At 34.5% G+C, this 20,313-nt stretch overlaps 1 protein-coding gene across 1 annotated transcript in view; it reads right to left on the bottom strand.

Annotated features, from left to right (window-relative positions):
• Window positions 1–20,313, bottom strand: part of LOC128025981 (zinc finger matrin-type protein 4-like) — a 127,566-nt gene that overhangs the window by 106,203 nt on the left and 1,050 nt on the right. The window contains exon 2 of the mRNA XM_052612629.1: window positions 786–890. Coding sequence (XP_052468589.1) covers window positions 786–890 — 105 coding nt within the window. The remainder of the gene's footprint in view (window positions 1–785; window positions 891–20,313) is intronic.

Here is a 20,313-nt window from a genome sequence, read left to right as displayed (position 1 = left end):
TTAAAATGTCTTATTAAAAAGTGTTTTTCCTTAATTTAATGTAAAGTGTTGTGTAAAACATGACTTGGTTATTTTGAAATAAATTTTAATGTCAATTTACTTCGATTAGTCATTTTCAATCGGCTTGGCAACAGCTGGTTGAAAAGACAGTTCCTCTAACTGGCAAAAAATAACTATTTTAAGCCATCTGAGGGACAGTATATAATTATATTTAAATAAATACAAGTAAATTCAGCCTCGTTTAAGCGTAATTCAGGACATCAGCCTAACGCTGTGACATCTGAGAGTGTTTTCTCAAGACGAGAGATCGCAGGGATCAATGACAGAAGAGCTAAAGTGTTACTGCAGCACTGAATATAGCTCACTGGCTTCTCTTTGTAAACCAATCTGGCCAAACGATCCCGTTGAACAGACATCTTCCCTCATCTACACTGATTTTGTGCACGGGAGTTTGTCCTCATTAGCGTGCTCATTAATCTAGTCAATGTGTACTCCATGGTCTCAGGAACCGTACGTGAGAGATGTAAATAATGCAGGAGGATGATTATTTAATGGTCAATCATTGGGTTACTTATGAAGGGGTTGTGGGTCTGAGGAAAGGTGCACTGCATTACAACTTTAAAAGCAGTGACTGAAAGATACATGAGAGAAGCATTTAGGTTACAAATGATTATTACATCCATGATGATCAATTGATGAGTCCTGCTTTTAAAGTAATGTTTGTCACTGCTCTCTCTCTCTTTCTCTGTTTTTGTGTGTGTGTGTGTGTGAGTCTACACACTCACCTCATAGTGTGCCACACGCTGGGACTCGGAGATCAGCTGAGCATTGCAGATGTTACAGTAGCTCTCCGTAAAGAGTCCTTCATCACCAGCTCCGGCAGACTTCATCTGGTCAAACACACACACACACACACACAGAAAGAAAGTATAATGAGACTCACAAAACTCCTGTAAAATAAAAAAAATAAAAAAAATAAAAAACATTTATTTTGAGTTCAAGTCAAGACAACGTAGTTTGTTTGTGATTTTTCTGTCATTGCAGCAGCATGTGACAAATTCCATAAATAAGGCAATAAATAATGTGTATACAGATGGAAACAAGGATATTATAGAGCTATCAGTGCTGAAATAAAAATCGATTAAAATCCTGTTGCTCTTACCTAGTCAGACAAATCTGATTTGTTGGTTTTTTAAGGGGGTTTTGGCCACTGGTTAGTTGGTCAGTCTATTAGAACAGTTGACTGACCAGCAGCGCGGCACAACACGACAAATCCCAGACAGTAAACTGATGCCTCGTTCTATTTATGATGTCCTGACACAAAGTTCAAATGTGCAACAGTCACTTTGTTCACACTAAGGATGACAACTATAACAATACTGATTGTTAAGTATTCTTTGAAAGAACCATTTTTTAAAGTAGACATTTAATATTATTGTTATATAAATCATTATTTAAAATAATAGCAGAGTTCATGCCACAACTATAAACTATGTTGTGTACTTTTACTTGAAACTATGAATTCAAAAGTAGTGTTTAGTGCACTTCTTTCATTTAAAAGAACTTCTATATGAAAAAAGTGCAATAACATTTTGTTAGCAAACACTTGTTTAGCAAATAAGGTCTTTTTTACAGCAGTATTCCTTTTACATACATTAGTAACAGTTAGCGCTGAACTTCTGATTTGTGCAGTATGAATGCTTGAATATTTCTAGGCGGCAAAAATGATAGATCTGTAAAGCAATATATTGTGAGATGTCCTTGTGTGTTGCTGCATCCCAAACGACTTAGAATAATAAACCACAAAGTTAACAAAATGATGCGCTCCACTGTGCAAAAAGTTCCTATTTCACACTTATGAAGTCGTGAGCACAGTCTTAGGCCCACCCCGAATGTACTCATTGGTTGAGATGCGGGATGACACCCATCCCAAGCCAGTACTGATCAACATCCCACCCCTCCTGTGAACCATGGTTTGTATGTATGTGTATTCAGAGCCAATGAGCAACAGACTTTTGTTATAATAAAAAACTGGGTTAATGCACAATGAAATAATTGTCAGCGTTCATCAATTAATGCCCAGCCCTAATATATATATATATATACTCTACTGTGCAAAAACTTGGCTTTTTTTTTTTACTGTTTAATTTAGTGTTGCCACGGTACCAAAATTTCAGTATTAGGTACCAATACCAGTGAAAACGGTATTGGTTTTCGGTACCAAAGCAAAACACAAAAACAAGCTAATTGTGTATGAGCAATTGATTGATAAAACATTGATCAAAATTCAGATACAATTTAGACAAAACGAAAATCTTTTAAAAAGAGTTTTCTATAAAACAAAGATTAATGAAGTCGTCAAAATCATGTTTTACCAAAAATAGCGTCTTCACCTTTTCTCTTGCTGCCTCCATCTCTACGTGCAGACTGAGCTCGTGCATCATCTTCACGTCAGTTATTCAGCCAATACACTGTAGGCCTATGTATTTCAAAATTGTGTCTAGTACTATATTAATTACAAAGGTTTAATTGGCATCTTTATTTCAAGCGACCCGACCGACCACGACCCGAATATCATTAAAAATATTTTTGGATGACTTGTAACCGTGGGCAACCACGTATCCTCAGATACGGCAAACCTATAACATTCCTTTGGACTTTTTTCATTGATCTATTTGCAATTTATTATGAAATTGCTTTATAAATGAACAATACATGTGATGTCTTAGAATCAGCTAAAGTGCTTTCTAATATATGCTGCAAAACTTTAGGAAAATATTGCATCAGGAACACATGTATGACACTTTAAAATGTTGTCGATGCAGCTCACTATGTTGAAGTTTGCAGTTTTATACTATTTCAGGTAATGAAGCTATTTTTCACTTTATGCAGAGAAAAGGTGTGAATGCTTGTCATTTCTTGGCACAGGCTACTGTTTGCAAAGAGCTATGTAACTTGTAAAATTACCTGCTTTTCTCAAGGTCACTCATACATTCAGAATTTGACCAACAGTATGGAAACATGGGATTATTTCACTCTCCCACTCTGTTATTAAAGAGAACAACAGATGTTGACTGATGCTTGAAAAGATATTTCACAACCCATTGTTCCTGCACATTGAGGTTTTCTTATAAAGCCCATGAGTCAAAGGAAGAATTGGCATTTACCATTTATCACAAAAGAAAACTAGGCTCAATATTCCTCAAGAATGAATATGATATTCAAAGAAACCACCCATCAAACCAAATCCTTGCTATATAATTGAAAAGTGAAGAGTCGTGAGAATTCAGCATCGCTCTTTTGCCATCTGTGAGTGAGGGCGATTCTGATGTGCAGAATAAATAATTCATAGTGTTGCACTTGTGAAATTCAACTGTGGTCTAATCTTGATTCTTGAAGAGCTGAGGAGTTCAGGTACAGTTAGTGCACAAGGACTGATGGGTACACATCAGCCTGACAGCATGTGTCACACCAATGACTCAGAGTGCCCGAGAATCTCAGATATAGGCCAAAATAACCAGGCACCGAAGGAACACGGAGCACACAATCAGATATCAGATTGTCTTTATTATGACAGCTGAGTATATAGTGGAGCTTCTGTATACTGTTGAATTCATTTGACTATGCTTATTACATCAGGCTATTACTTTTGTCGTTTTTTTCTTATCAAAATTGGCTCTGATATTAAAATCTTGATAATTGCTAACTTTTTTCATGAAATAGCCTATATTATATTCTATAGTATTTTTTTCTAAATAATAGGACTTTACAATTTAAAATGATAACAAATCATTAGTATTACATTACAGCATTATAATGTATGAATGAAAAATGGATATTCAAATTGATATTTACCTAAGATTAAAATTCCAGAACACATTTATTATTGTTAACTAAAACCAAAACTATTTAAACATTTTGTTAATTAAAATAACGCTGAAATTAAATAATACATTTTAGATGAAAAACTTAATTAAACTTAATATAAAATATGACTGGAAGAAGTTTAAGTAGAAGCACTAAAATAACTGCTAAACAAAAACTACAATGGAAATGTAAAATGTATCACAAATACTAATATTTATAAAGATGAAAAAATAATAAAAATGACAAAAGCTCATAAAATTACTTTACAAAAATATTAAAACGAACACTGAAAATATAAACATCTACGTCAAAATATTAAAATAAAAAGCTATTTGGAAAAATAATTATATTATAATGTACAGTATATATAATCCAGACACAGTTTAGTCAAGTACAGTTTTGACAGTGCATACAGTATGTGGTGATTGAGGTGTCTGTTTCATCCTTCACAACCTACAGCAGCATTAGGAATCAACCTGTGAGCTATAACATCATTTGCAAACTGTGTTCAGCACCAAATTTGTACTTGTTTTTCATAAATCCTTGAGTTTATCTGGTTGTAAAATAATGCAGACAATGTGTGCAAATAAACAACATTTATCAGCAAGCACAATACATTCTTATCGAATTGCTCCCTCAAGAGTGCTGTTTGAGTCACTTAGCAGCAACTATATGAGATCAGATTTAGCACACACATATACTGTATTTAACTTTTAGTTTCTGATTCAGGTGTCCTTAAATAACATACTGTGTTTGGTCACTTTAGATGTCAGTCACGTGGGCTCTTTCTATATTAATGGTTCAAACTGCAAAATGAACTGGATTTGGCCAGTAGTCAAACGCTTGGCTATGGGAGACTAATGACTGAACATTCGCTTTTGCTTCGTGGAAGTTTTTCTCTACTGAGATGCTGATTGTTAGAATCTTGATTAAAATAATCGGGAAGGAAAATGATCCTGTGGCATAATAAAGTTCCTTTCTGATTCACTCTGCGGTCTTGTTAAAGACTTCTTTCTATCTGAGCACCAAAAACAAGCCCTCCGTGTGCATTCAGACACAAAACCTGTTTCACACAATTTAATTTTCTGTGATTATAATTGTATTGTGACACTTCAGTGATCTCTCACAGCGCCTCGGTGGCAGTCTAATTTAATATGCTTACATTTTTATTTTCTTAGAATGACACAGAGCCCTTTAAAGGTTTTTTTATGCATTTATCTGTGCCTTTCTCTCAAGGAAATGACCATGAAAGGAATGAAGTCTACACATCTTTTAGGTGTGGGATACGACTGAAAGCTATTATAGAAAATGTCTAACTGTGCACATGTTAAGCTGTTGCTTTACAGAGGTGCAATATTCCTTTGCTTAATAATGCTATAACTGATGTGAGTCTGAACCAGTTTGTTCACATGAGAGAGGAATCTACAGCACTGTCACATTCCACTCCTTACTAAATTGATAGCCTATACTGTGAACATGAATTCAAGCTCTAGAAAGTTCTTTGATCTACTAAACATTTCCTGCAGCAAGATAGGGATCTGACTGAAGCACACCATTTGCAAAAAGCAAAACCTTACCACCACAATGCTAGGATGTCCTGAGCAGGATTATGTATTATTTTGAAAGCTTTATTAACAAAATATAATTAGGTAGCCAACAGGCTGACGCATTCTGTCATTTTTAACTGGAAAAGCAAAGTACTTAAGTTTAAAAGTGTAGTAGAATAATGTTACAGATAGATAGATTCCCGTCTGTGGGACGTGACGCATGTGTCTAGAGCAGTTCACTCATCTCACTCAGAGTCCTCCTCTTCATTCTACCTCCCTCTTCCATCTGCCTCCTGCTCTCCTGACAGCTGAATGTGACTGTGTGGAGGTCATGCTATCATGACATACAATACAGTACATGCTGATGTTGCCCTGTTTCTGTCACGTGGTGAAACCACCAACAGCTTAATATTCCTCCACTACAGCTCTCTCTCTCGCTCCTTACATCTCACCTCATGCAACTGTCAGACAGAGGACAACCACACTTGTTTTCTTGATAAAGTGTGGTTTTCTACAGAGGAAAAGGCAGTGATGAATAATGGGAGGAAAATGGGCCACCTTCCTTTGTAGATGCAAAAGTTCATGCATCGTTTTAATCAGAAGGCATTTGCTCTTCAGAAGAACATGTAGGTCCAACAAAGTAAGAAACATTTCATTTATCTTCACTGCAGGTGGGCTTCAGTAGCTTTTTAACAACATGGTCACACCTGCTCACATTTTTTTCCTGCTCAAGGTCAGGTTTTAAAATATAACTTTGGATTTGTTTCAATTTGGATTCCTAATTAGTCCATTTTATTATTGTTAAGTTGAGTATATATATTTTTTTAAACACCATAAAATGTGGTCTATGAAATGTTTTGTTGATGCACCAAATATTACAAGTCAGTGTTTCAGTTATTTTAGTATTATTTATAAACAGTTATATAGTGTGTGTGTGTGTGTGTGGGTGGGTGATATACTGGTTTACACTTTATAAAACTTTATATGAGATTACAGTACATGGTAGTAGATAACATGTTATGTTGAAAGCCTAAGTCTACCAACCAAGATATTTTATTGTAAACAATAACATTTTGTTTGTACAGTAAACAGGTTGAGTACTGTATGAGTGATCGTGACAACTTGAATCTTATTCAGTACTCAAATACTATACCTATCTATGCAATACAGTGGAATACTGCAGTATACAACCCCTATTAATCAAACTATTTAGATATATACTTTTTTATTATTAGGCTATTATTATTATTATTATTATTATTATTATACCCTCACTGGGGGCTGAGCCCACCTAAAATTAAAAATTTGTGCAAGATTTGTTTTCTTGATGTTTTGATATTTTAGAATAGTGATTTTGAAATGTCAAAATATAAAGCAAAAAGAAGAGATGAATGATTAATAAAGCCAATAAGTTTGATCTGTGCAGTATTCAAACGCTTCTCACTGTGCAGCGACAGTGTCAGTAACTCATTTCTGAGCTTGGACCAGTTCGCTTTCGCTGCACTCAAGTAGGCTGTAGGTCGGAGCTGATGAACTGCAGAGCTCAAACGAGTAGCCTAGTTTTTTGCCATTTGTTTTTTCTCAAATGCAAATAAATAAAATATATATGGCAGCTCTTATGAGTTGGACAAAGCGGTGGTTGCACCAGCAAGACTGCTCACAAAATATGGTCACACAGGCTGAAAAAAGTGGTCACAGTCTGGGGCCCTGTCATTTATTAAACTGCAATGTTACCTGCCCATCTTTGCAAGAATCCTCATAAAAACATTTAGGTCTAAAGTAAAAGCAAACAGTTGACAAAGAAAACACATATGAAAGCTTTTAAGAGACAGCAGTCTAATTCTGTCCCCAGTCATTAATGATAATCAAACAACACAAAAAGAGATTTTTTTAAAGCTAGTATTGTCTTTTTTTTTTTTTTTTTTTTTTTTTGTGATAGTGACAAGAATTATGAAATTTATACGGTATTTTCTTATTTAAAGCAAAAAATAGTTATATTGTGATATATTATCATTACTGTGAAATAAAATTACTCATATCGTGCTATAAGATTCTTGTCTGGTTTTGTTATGTGCCTTTGTTGCTATTGTTTACTTATTTTACTTATTGTTTACTTACCTATTTAGCTTTAATTTATTTCTGAGTTTTAGTTTTAGAAAATTGTTTTAAAGGCTCACTATTATATACTATAGTATAATTAAATATATACTTTATGTGTTGTTATAGCAAAAACAAACAAAAAAACTAAGAGACCAGAAAACTCGAGCTTATGAAGCACATGCAAGTTCACTATACAGTATGTGACCCTGGACCATAAAACCAGCCTTAAGTGTCAATTTCTCAAAATTGAAATGTATACATCATTTGAAAGCTTTTGAATTTTTGAATTTAAAAATCTGGAATCTGAAAGTGCAAAATAAAATATAAATACTGAGAAAATCGTCTTTAAAGTTGTCCAAATGAATTCTTAGCAATGCATATTACTAATTAACTTCTGATATATTTACAGTAGGAAATTTACAAATATCTTAATGGAGCATGATCTCTACTTAGCATAAAAGAAAAATCACTAATTTTGAGCCATAAAATGTTTTTTGGCTATTGATAAAAATATACCCCAGTGACTTAAGACTGGTTTTGTGGTCCAAGGTCACATATTGTTATGCATAATAATATCATGATTTGATCACTGCGTTAAACAAAACTGTGAAGACAGAGTCAATCTGTTGATTCAGTTTGTCTGGCACTGTTTGTGTCTGTCCAGTTCTGTGTATCAGGCAGCTTTGACTTTTTTCATTAACTGAACTGTAGAAAATCATATGAATTAATATAAAAATGCCAATACAAGGATCTGAGGTATGGAAAAAGTGTCAGGATATATGATTGTATCTACTTAGCCTTCATGAGTGACCTTTAGAGCTAAACGAGAGAATGGCGGCAAACATCTGCTGGCACAGTAAATGAGTTTTCCACCACCTGATATCAATAGGCCTCTTTAAATAAATGTGCTTTTAACTGCAGTGAAGAGATACACATTGACAGTCATTCTGACCGCTTTCCTTGTAATATGGTAATCAGCACTATTACATGTTTTAGTGCTCCAACTTTATGGACTGGGCACACGGTATCAAAGATCATTGGTTTCGAAGTCTCCCATATCCACCCAGCAGAACATCAGTCTCTAAATGGAAAAGACTATTATGTAAAGGTAGAGAAATGTATATGTAAATTATATTAATTTTGGCAGGCTTGAAAGCCTCAGGCCCCCACAAATGGTACTTAATCCCACAGCCACGTCTCTTCGAAGTGACCCTAAAAAGTTGATGAACACTTTTTTTTTTTTTCACCCATCCGCCAGCACGAGGGAAGCATTAAAAATACATCAGCTAAAAGACTTAAAGAGATCTTGGCCTCGGTTCTCCCTTTGTGATATCTTCCCCCATATTGCTACAAACACTGTGGGCCTGTTTCCATCACTCCTGTGTGGTAAAATAACAGCTCCACTAAAATGCCATGTCCAGGTATTTGAGGTTTTTATCTGCCGCATCAGAATAAACAAGGAGAGACAGAAACACAGGTAGTGTTCATATACCGCTTGATCTCTAAATTAATGTCATTGGCTGAGACTTTTTAAATTATTAGTTCACTTCCAGAATAAAAATTTGCATCTTGAACTAGCTCTGTGATACACATCCACAAATTAACACATTACGTATACTAATCCTTTAAGGGCAAAGAAATTATAGAGAAAAATAGCTTATTTATATGTTAATAATGTATTTTTAATTGCATAAAATTGTCAAATTAAACATTTCCATTTTCTTTGTATTTTCATATAGCATTTACTGAATTAAAAAAAAATTATTACTTGTAATTAGATTATATTACATTTTTAAATAGTTCCTTTTTATTGATAACATGATGTCATATTATTATCACAAATTCAGAATTTATATAATCTGTCTAATTTGTCTTTTAAAATGTTTGTATATTTTTCAGTGAAATGAGACATACGTCATGGGACATTCATAAACCTGGAGCAGTATGTGTTAAATTATGTTCTTTGTCATATTTATAGTTTATTATTTTTTTAGAGTCTTGTGCATGCTTTAATTTTAGTGTAACTTATCAAGGAGACACTAGGTTAATATAAAATGCAATATTTTTTTTCTTATTGAAATCAGCTAACTCTATCAAAAAGCAGTGACATTTGCAGAGCCACAAATACAATGCACTGACCCACCTGCTCATTAAGATGTTTGAAAATGCCACCTAGCCAGTGAGCTAATATAGATTATTCCATCTCACTATTTGCATAGTCAGATACAGTGCTGTATTAACTGAGGACTCCAGCAAGCAGTAATCTACTGTATGCTTCCATTTCAGAGGGTAATGGACCAGAACATTAGCATCACAAGCTCATTTACAGACTACAGACAGCCCCAGAAGAATGCCTCAGATGGACAAAAACATAAAGTCCTCAAAACACATAAACTGCATTCATTACCTCAAAAATACAAATGTACAGAAAAAATAATCATATATGCTTTAATGATGCAGTGTACTGACCCAGTAAATCTTGCCCCCTGACCCGAATTTACAATTTACACTTAAAAATTATTGTATTTAATTTTTTTTTTTTTTACCTTTTTTTTTTATCCCATGGTGGAAATAGTATTCCATAGTAAAAAATAAATAAATAATAATAATCTTGAAAATGTATTAGTAAATGCTGAGAATAACATTTTGCTCATTGTTAGTTCATATTAACTGAAGTAGGGCTAATGTTAACTACAAAAAGCAACTTTGTTGTAAAAATGTATTCATTTCAAATGGAGCAGGAACATGAGTTCATACTGAACTGAAATAAAGCCCAAACCCAGAGAGGGACTTTGCCTCTTCATTTCAGAAGTCTCCAACGTATCACTGCTACAGACAGTCCACAGTCTTTGACCTTTAAGAGAATCCCACTGTCCTTATACCTGCCAAATCTAAGCCCACAGTGGAAGCCCTCTGTGAGATTGGCCATTTCTAGCAGAGATGAGAGATGAGGATGGCACAGCAACGAAAGCCTCCAAGCTGGATGAACAACCCCCAACAGCAGAGCTGGAGCATGTCAGTCCAAATAGAAATCAGAGCCATGAGAAACCCTCTTTCAAACAGCAAGAGACACCAAAAGAGCTAATGCCGCTTTGTTAAACTTGCGGCTTAATGTTTTGTGCAGACTGTTAGTGTGTAGCACAGATACTAGTGTGTGGATCCATTATTCGGTTTGTGCACCTCTGCTCTCCAGGGTTTTCTGCTTCATTTCACAATGCTCTGGCTCTGGATACAGTCTGGGGCTAAATGTGGGCTGCAGCTGATATCGTATCTTCCAAGAAAAGCCTTTGAATAAATGCCTATTTACCCCACTTTCAAGATGACAGAGGATTAGCCTTGCTTGCTAAACCCTCTCTAGGAATGATAGGACACACACATCCGCTGTTTATTAGATACATGCTCTCAATCAATAATGCTGAAATCCTGTATACTCATGTATTTCCCAAAAGGAAACATTTACTTGCACTTTAGCTGAAGGGTATGTTCATTAGAGTCTTATATAATAATAGTATAATAATGACAGAGAAACAAGCTGAGAAAAACTGAGGCAGGTGCTTCTGAGAGGGTCATGAAATCTCAAACCTCTAGATTATACAAATATTGATTTTCACATCAACACTGACTTCTGTTCACCAAGAGTCGGACGCTCTAAAATGCCACGCTCTTTCTCTACCACACGTCTCTTGAGATAGAACCTTCAAATATGAGCAAGTCGATGTAAGCCATTTTGCTAACTTCCACTGAGTTGGCCACTGTATTAGAGCACATTCCCTTAAATTTCCATCCTGTGAACAGGTCAGCAAAACTAAATGCACAAAATGACTGATATATATAGAGACCGTTTGGCTAAACAACAGCATCCTGCAGTCTCTTTTCTGATGAGGGATGTCAGAGGCAGGTGAGATATCTCAAGACAACTATTTCTGCACATTTTGCATGATATTCTAGAAGAAAACCACAGCATACTTGACTAAATATGCTTCTTATCGTTATAAAATGCGTTATGAATATGCAATCTCCTATCCCTATGAGACTCCAGGAGCATGGTTTACACCCCTCAAAACCTTCTCTGTTATTATACGGTTCATATTCTGTGATACCTCCTAGTGCTTGGTTTAGTTTATATACAATGACAGCTAAATGTTTTTTTCTGGTCACTGAGTTAAATCATGCTTTTACAGGTATTAAATCTGAGATGTCCTTTCAAACAAGTTTATACTTTTAAATTATTTTTAATATATATATATATATATATATATATATATTATATATAAATATAAATATATATATATATATATATATATATATATATATATATATATATATATATATACAGTATATATATTAACAATAATAGTTTCAGTGAGATATGCAGTATAGGAAGTAACTTTGCCTTTGTGGTTGTGTTATTTTTTGCATGCCAAACCTGTACCACACACTGACCGATTTCACATATTTTATCCTTACTTTTTAAGAAACTGCATTTCTTTACACTGCATGCTGTATTTTGGTCTTTGCCAGTTATTTTACAGCTATTTAACCATCTCAGCAACTGCTTCATGCATAGATTTACATGCATAGCTGATAGAAAACAAGATGCACACTGATTGTCATGACAGCAGCAAAGCAGCTCTGATGTGGCATTTAATCTATGAACCAAAGCCTAAAACCTTTAAGACTATACTTTTGCTGCCTTGCAAGAACTGGTATTTCATTCAGGAAATGCAAACTAGTCAGTTTTTGTATTATCTGCCTAGTACAGGCTTTTATTTGAATGGTCATTTATTGTTAGGGATTTATCCTAATTAGGATTAAAGCAAGAGCATGCTTTATTTTTTATAGCCATCATTAAAGAAAAATTACAGCAACACTCATTTTCACACATACTGTTCCTTGTGTACTGTCCTTTTACATCATTCTGTTTTTTTTTAATGACCTTATACACGTCTTTATTGAACGTGCTATAATACTCAATATCATGAGAATATGGCATCAGTCAGCATGCAATGAGACCAAAAATAGCTGAGAAGCAATAACTGCAGAGATGCATTTCAGTAAAAATTTCATTTTCTGTTCTTCATTGAAGCACCCTGTCCTTGTTGCAAACCTGTCAATCACAGTTCTTCATTTTCCCCTCCTCATTTCATGCTTTAAAGCCAAATATATGACTGCCAGATGCCTGTAATGCAAAACCACAGTCATGTGCGTCACTTCCTGCGGGGCATTTTGTGAATTTGCATTTCCCTTTTATGTAATTCTTGGAAAGGCATTTGGGAATGAACAAGCTATGCCTACAGGATACCAGCATATGAGGACACATTCCATGATGTCGCGAGAGCAGAAAGACTGTGGCGCATCGGGCTCCTCGTGCTAGGAATCATGGGAGGACCTAAAGCATCACGTCATTGGCTTTAGCACTTACATGGTTACCCTTACTTGTACCTGGGTTAAAGAAAAAGTTCACCAACAAATAACTATTCTGTTATCATTAACTCACCCTCATTTCATTCCAAACCCATAGAAATCACTTTCTTTCCTAAAATACAAGTTAGAAACTCTTAAAGGAACAGTTCACCCAAAAAATGACAATTTGCTGAAAATGCATTAACCCTCAGGCCACCCAAGATGTAGATGAGTTTGTTTCTTAATGGTAACAGATTTGGAGAAATTCAGGATGACATCACCAGTGGATCCTCTGCAGTGAATGGGTGCCGTCAGAATGAGAGACCAAACAGCTGATGAAAACATCACAATAATAATAATAATCTACACGACTTCAGTCCATCAGTCTTGTGAAGTGAAAAGCAGTGTGTTTAAAAAAAAAAAAAGAAAATCCATCAAGGCAAGGTATCAAGGTATTTCTGGCCAAAATACAGAGTTCATAATCACACTTTCTAGAGGTAAAATGTCCATCAGCCTGTTGTCCTTACATCTACCATCATATCTGTTTAGAACTGTTTTCAACTGTTTTCGAAAAGGGGTGCGTGATCTGTGAACTTTTCTCCTGATTCTTACTCCGATTGAGATGACCTTTTCACTATATCCATAAATGATTAGAGGACTTGTATTTTAGCCACAAACAACAGTTTGAAATTAAAAATGTTTTAATGATTAATTTGTTTCTTACAAACTTGCAGCGTTTCACTTCACAATATGTTAATAGATGGACTGGAGTCATGTGGATTACTTGTGAAGTATTGTGATCTTTTTATCAGCTGTTTGGATTCTCATTCTGATGGCACCCATTCACTGCAGAGGTTCTAATGGTGAGCAAGTGATATATGGCTAAATTTCTCCATTTCTATTCAAATTAAGAAACAAACTCATCTACAACTTGGATGGCTCAAGAGTAAGTAAATTTATATATATATATATATATATATAATATATTATATATATATATATATATATATAAAGGAATAAATGAATTGAAAATTTATATACATGTATATATATATATATATATATATATATATATATATATATATATATATATTTTTTTTTTATATACCCTTATAAGCAAATGTTCCAGAAGAGGGTTTTACTAGTGATGCAAAATAAGAACCTTTTTTTTTCTTAGTATGAAGAATATTTCAATAATCTGAAGTACCTTTCCCCACTATAAAGTATATTTGGTGTAATGAATATTCCACGGATGTTAAAAGTTCTTCATGGAACCATAAATGCCAATAAGAAACCTTTCTTGTGTGTGTATATATCGTTTGAATTTATTATATTTTTATGGCACTTTTGATGTTCATTGCTATTACATTCTGTAACATTTGTACAGTTTTACAGAGAAAAACACCATACAAGTCTGAAACAACATAAGGGTGAGTAAAAATTAACAATCTTTCAATTCATTTATTCCTTTATACCTTTTTAGCATTCGCTGCTCACATTTCTACAAGAACAAAGAGATGTCCTTTTCCACCAGCAGCTATGGTATGGCATACCTTGAAGTGATATCATTAAAAGCGTAAACAAAACATTAGAGAGAGAGCGAGATGGAGAGAGAACAAACAAAATCCTGTAACAAAGGCAGACCCACATTCATTTTATCCTGTTGGTTGGTTCACACCAGAGCATGCGGTCTATGACTCACAGCCTTATGAGCTCTGGCTCTCATTGGACATTTGAAACGCAAGTGACAGAAGTCAGATAGCAGACAGACCCGTCAACCCAGTGGATATCACTGCTGCACAAGTATCTGTAGACTCAAACTCAAATACACAAAGACAGGTTTGAAGCGCTGCTGAAACTAAATGAAATTCAGAGAAGCTGAATAGTCCATATGTGTGCAATTTAGTAGCTTGCAATATTGCTTGTACTTGGGGTTTGTTTAATGCCACTAAGTGTGAAACTCAATCTGAACCATTTCATAATGGAGATAATGAATGAATATTATTGTGTGGCATGTTGAAGATAAATTCTTCTGTATCATTTATATCATAGTGTAATTTAATTTATATGGCATACACATGACAGGTCTTTTACAGTGCAGATGGCTTCATTGATTAGGAGAAAATTCGTTTTTACGTTGTAACTGTACATTGTGATTGTAGGATGTTTATGGTTGCATAGCAACATCTCATTAACACTAACATGCTAACATAACATGAACTGATATAAAATTCAACTGGTGTAAGGTCAGACTATTTTACAGTGGCTTCAAATGTGTCTCAAAGTGAAATAATTTTCATTTACCAACTTATTATTCATCTGATATGAATAATCTTTCTATTTGGTTTGCATTCATTAAGTTATAATGAGGTATATACGATCAATTATATAAGATCATGTCTCTTTCATTCAAACATCTAAGTCACTAGATTATGATTAATAGACATTAATGCATGGTAATGTAATGTATAAAAAATATGGGGTTGGAAAATAAACTATGGGATCACTTTCATGTTTTTGAAAGAAGTCTCTTATGATCACCAGGACTGCATATATTTGATCAAAAATACAATAAAACAGCAATATTATGAAATATAATTTCAAATTAAAATAGCTATTTCCTGTTTGAATATGCTTAAATGTTATTTATCCCTGTGATGGCAAAGCTGAATTGTCTTCAGTGTCACATTAACTTAATAATTTGTATTATATATATATATATATATATATATATATATATATATATATATATATATATATATATATATATATATATATATATATATATATATATATATATATATATATATATATATCATATAAGTTTTAAAATCACTGTAATAGCTTTTGGTTACACTCCCCCTAGTGGATAAAAAAAGCTACATTCTTAACTATTGCATTACAACCTACTTATTATATATATTATTATTATTATTATATATAGTTATATTTCTAAAATCACTTGTACTGTAATAGATTATTCTACCCAAATTGGTAACAAAAAATCTCATTTAGCCTACAAGCAAGGACATTAGCGACAATAAAGACAAAAAACGACTAACCCCCCAAAACGACTAAACCCCCAAAAACATCCTTGAAACCAACTAGAATTCCCTAACAATACCTATTCTCTCTCTCTCTCTCTCTCTCTCTCACACACACACACACACACACAAATGTACTCTAACAGTATGTTCATCTTAGTTACTAAAGGAACTTACATCTGAAGCAGAGACAAACACTTATATGTCTCTGGTTAACAGCATCTCCAAAGCCTTTTTACACACCAACACACTGTCAGAAGCCACAGAATAGATTTTCAGCATGATAGGAGAGCATTAGTTTTAAAATAGATGTTGTTTAATGTGCAAGCTTGGATTGCAGACTCAATGAGAAAAGATCAGATCTATCATTTACACAGGCTTTTCATCTACATCTACAACAACATATCTCATAACGATAATGTAGGGGGTTGTAAATGATTAAAGTGTGAAAAGCAATTAATGCAGTTCTGGAGATATATCAAAGATGCATGTTTTTTTTTTTTTTTCCCTGATGGATCATCATGCCTGTTGCCATGGAGCAGTGTTGAGAAAAAAACACAACTAGAGTGCATGGTCAGAAGATCAGCCTGTCTTAGACAAGAAAAGAAAGGAAGAGGCACATCATTATCATTCCCTCTGAGACGGAGCAATTATGTTGATTAGGCAAAAATATAATATTTAAAGGAGGCCACATGGGTTTTGACTCCACTTATTATATTAACAAAAAACAAGGAAAATCATTTGCTGCTATCTGAACTTCATTTAAGCACACACGGGGATGGGTTACGGTGATCTAGTTTACAAGTGGTGAAACAACCAACTAACTTAACTATCTAACCTAATTATCCTTTAACTCTCTAGTTGATATAAATAAAATATGTTGTTTTGCACATACTAACAAGTTGCGGTTCTGCATGCACACATGCACACACACACATATTAAAGGTCTGTTATTCTTTTTTTAATTGAGTCTCTACACAGGACAGTCAATGGCTCGTGTATTGGATATTTCAGCAAAATCATCTGCTCCATAAACTTCCCCTGTGCACCAGTACCAAATCTATCATTCAGCGCTGACGGGTGTCACAGCTATAAGAGAATCCCTGCTCACCAGAGATAAAGCACAGCGGGCACAGGACAAATATATCTTCTTTAAAGAAAACCCCATGCACCTGAGGTGTAAAGTTTTAAACAATACAGCTGAACCCAGAAAAAAAAAAAAAAAAAAAACTAAGCAGATTATAGAAGACTGGACTGTTGAACAGAGCATATGATGAACCTGTACATTCCATACAACACAGAGATTAGGGACTGGATTCACAAAAATCTTCTTAAGAAATAAATTTCTTAAGATAAATTCCACAAAGTTCGTAAAAATGTTCTTAAGTGCAATTCTTGAAAAATTCTTAATAAGTTCTCAAATATATCCTTAAGAAAAAAAAAAATTCTTAAGAAGAAAATAACAGCTGTTATCTGAATGAATACATGACGCACTGCTAAACTCACACTATTCTTTTTGCGCTTCCGGTAGATTACCCTAATAATCATAATAAGAATGCACCATAGATTCAGCTTCACGTTTTTAATGCGGCCTGTTTTTGAACAGTTACTTTTAAAGTAGCCTGTTTGAAGCTGCAGCGATATGTTCCATTCATTTTTGTGCCGTGTTTTTGCGCTCTCATCTGAGTTAACGCTTACGGTATGTGAGTTCGCGCTTCTACAGCAAATGCGTCCACCACATTAATATGTGCTGAATACTGCCAAAGATTATGTATTTATAAGCTAAAATGAACAGCGTTCAATTGAAGCTCCCCTTCTGACTCCTTTTAGAGTTGATAATGAGTGTTGAAGTCAACAAAAAGCAGAGTCACACATAGGCTAATGATGAGCGATCATTGTTTACATTAACAGTCATCGCTGTCCCTTCAGAAAACATGTGCACATCTCTAGTCCTCCTATGTATTATATGTAGCTATTGTTGTAATGATTAAAGCTGCGGTAGGTAACTTTTGACGCTCTAGCGGTTAATAAACAGAACTGCTTGCGTCTTGCGGAAGAACATCGTAGCCAAAACTACTTCTCTCTGTTTATGTCTATGAAGAATCACAAAGGTACTGGGTTACTCTGCCGCGGTACCCCCGAAGCAATCTAAAATAGTCCGAATATAAACACTTATTATAGATGTACCCTAATGATTCAGGACAAGCTAAAAACACGGTTTGGAAAATGGATTCATGGTGAACTCAGTTATTATATACATTTTTCTACATTTTGAACACAAACAAAGTTACGGCCCGCAGCTCTGATTGGTTGTTTTTTACCGGGAGCGATGTATTTCTGCAAATGGCAATAGGACCACTGGGAGGAGCCAGAGGAGCTTGATTTTTTCACAGATTATCTGTGTCATATTCTACTGTCAGGACATAATGACAGGTTTAACAAATATGTAAAAAATATATTTTTACAAAAGTTACCTACTGCAGCTTTAAATATAACAATTAATGTGGAATAATTTTTTTGGGAAAGAAGATTTTTTTGGGAAAACAAAATATTCTAATCTTTTTTCTTAAAGAGAAATTGGCAGTTCTGGACAGATTTGGAGAAATTTAGCAGTGCATAACTTGCTCACCAGTGGATCTTCTGCAGTTAATGGGTGCCATCAGAATGAGAGTCTAAACAGCTGAAAAAGCAATATTATGGATAGATGACTCAGCCTGAAAGCAATGATTTGAAGTTAAAAACGTCTTGAGGGATTTATTACAAACACAGCTTTTCACTTCCCAAGATGTTAATTGATGGACTGGAGTCATGTGAATTTCTTCTGAATAACTGATGTTTTTGTCAGCTGTTTGGTCTCTCATTCTGACGGCACCCATTCACTTCAGAGGATCCATTGGTGAGCATGTGATGCAAGCTTGGATTTTTGTCTCAGGAAAAGCTGAAACCCTGACCCAGGAAAATGAAACGAGAGAGGGAGTACATAATTATGAAGCAACTGGATTAAAGAGAACACAAAGAATGTTCAATTGTAAGTGTTTTATCTTTCACACGGTTGCTCAGGGACGAGTCTTAAATACTTTGTGGTAATCGACAGCATTCCACACATGCAGTCAATACATCTTCAGTTATATATGACCCAGAGCATTCCTTTAAATGTGATACAAATCCAGGGACTGAACATTTCTGCCCTTGACAGAAATATTTTCAGCTAATATCCCTGTCTATTATCAGCTTAAAATATACTAAAAGTAATAATAATAATAATTAAAAAAACTGACCTTGCTTGCACTTTTGGATGATGTTCACATTCCATAATATACTACTTTTATAAAACAGTAGCAAAACATGATAAATCATACCATTCCTGAATGCCTGTATACAGATTAAAAGCAACATACCAAATTGGTAGAGTAGTATATTAACATAGAATGTGTGTTGATAGGTTTGGGTTTATCAGTACTCTCCAAGGGCTTTGAACATGGCTGAATCGCTCAGAATTTTGTGTTGTGATGTGCATTTTTGTGTTTTCGCAGATGATACAGTTAGTGTACAGTTGGATTCTATCTAAGCATCTATGAAATTCATATATAACTCAGTTCACCCCTGGCTGTAAAGCTCCTCTGATCTTTGAATACCACATAAGACAGTGTGAAAGTTTATGAAAATAGATCACAGAAGGTATAAGCAGCAGACAGCAGGTCCTACAGGACTGTAACAGAATTCTGACCCGAACTCAACAAAACACCCACACTGGACATGCTTCTAATAAATTTAATTTAAAAGCAGAGATGTTAGAGTGAGAGCATGTAGTGTGTTGTAAATAACACTTGTGCGTGTAATGTTGGCAGGAGAGTGCACTCTAAACACTATGAATCAACGTGGCAGAGGTTGAAGATGTCAGCACGCTTCTATTCTTTCAATTAATTTCAAATGCTCATAAAACAGACCTTACAGCACTCTAACAGTATCTATCTGCCTGAATATTCAGTGTCCTGTGATAAATGGTAAAGTTCACTCACTGCTCTTACCAATCGACGGCTGATGTTGACAGTTACGACATATGTTTTGCATCTTGTTTAAATGAACATGTTGTCAGCACTCTTGTGGTAACATGACACTGACAGGCAGCTCTAATCTGCGGAGGTGCTTATAAGAGTATTAATGGATAAAGATCAATGAAACTTACATTTTAACAATCTCAGGTTTCTCAACAACTTTACTACAAGTTACAAGTTAAGACAGAGTCTGACACTTTAACACACTGATACGGGTTTAAAGAATAACGTTTTAAGATAATACAGTCTAAAAACAGAAGTAACTTTCAGTTACAATTACAGAAATTAATGAAAATA

This window comes from Carassius gibelio, chromosome A13 (genome assembly GCF_023724105.1).
Source record: "Carassius gibelio isolate Cgi1373 ecotype wild population from Czech Republic chromosome A13, carGib1.2-hapl.c, whole genome shotgun sequence".
In the NCBI taxonomy this organism is placed as follows: Eukaryota; Metazoa; Chordata; class Actinopteri; order Cypriniformes; family Cyprinidae; genus Carassius; species Carassius gibelio.
Note: the sequence above shows the minus strand (reverse complement) of the source record. Positions and strands in the feature narration are given on the sequence as shown.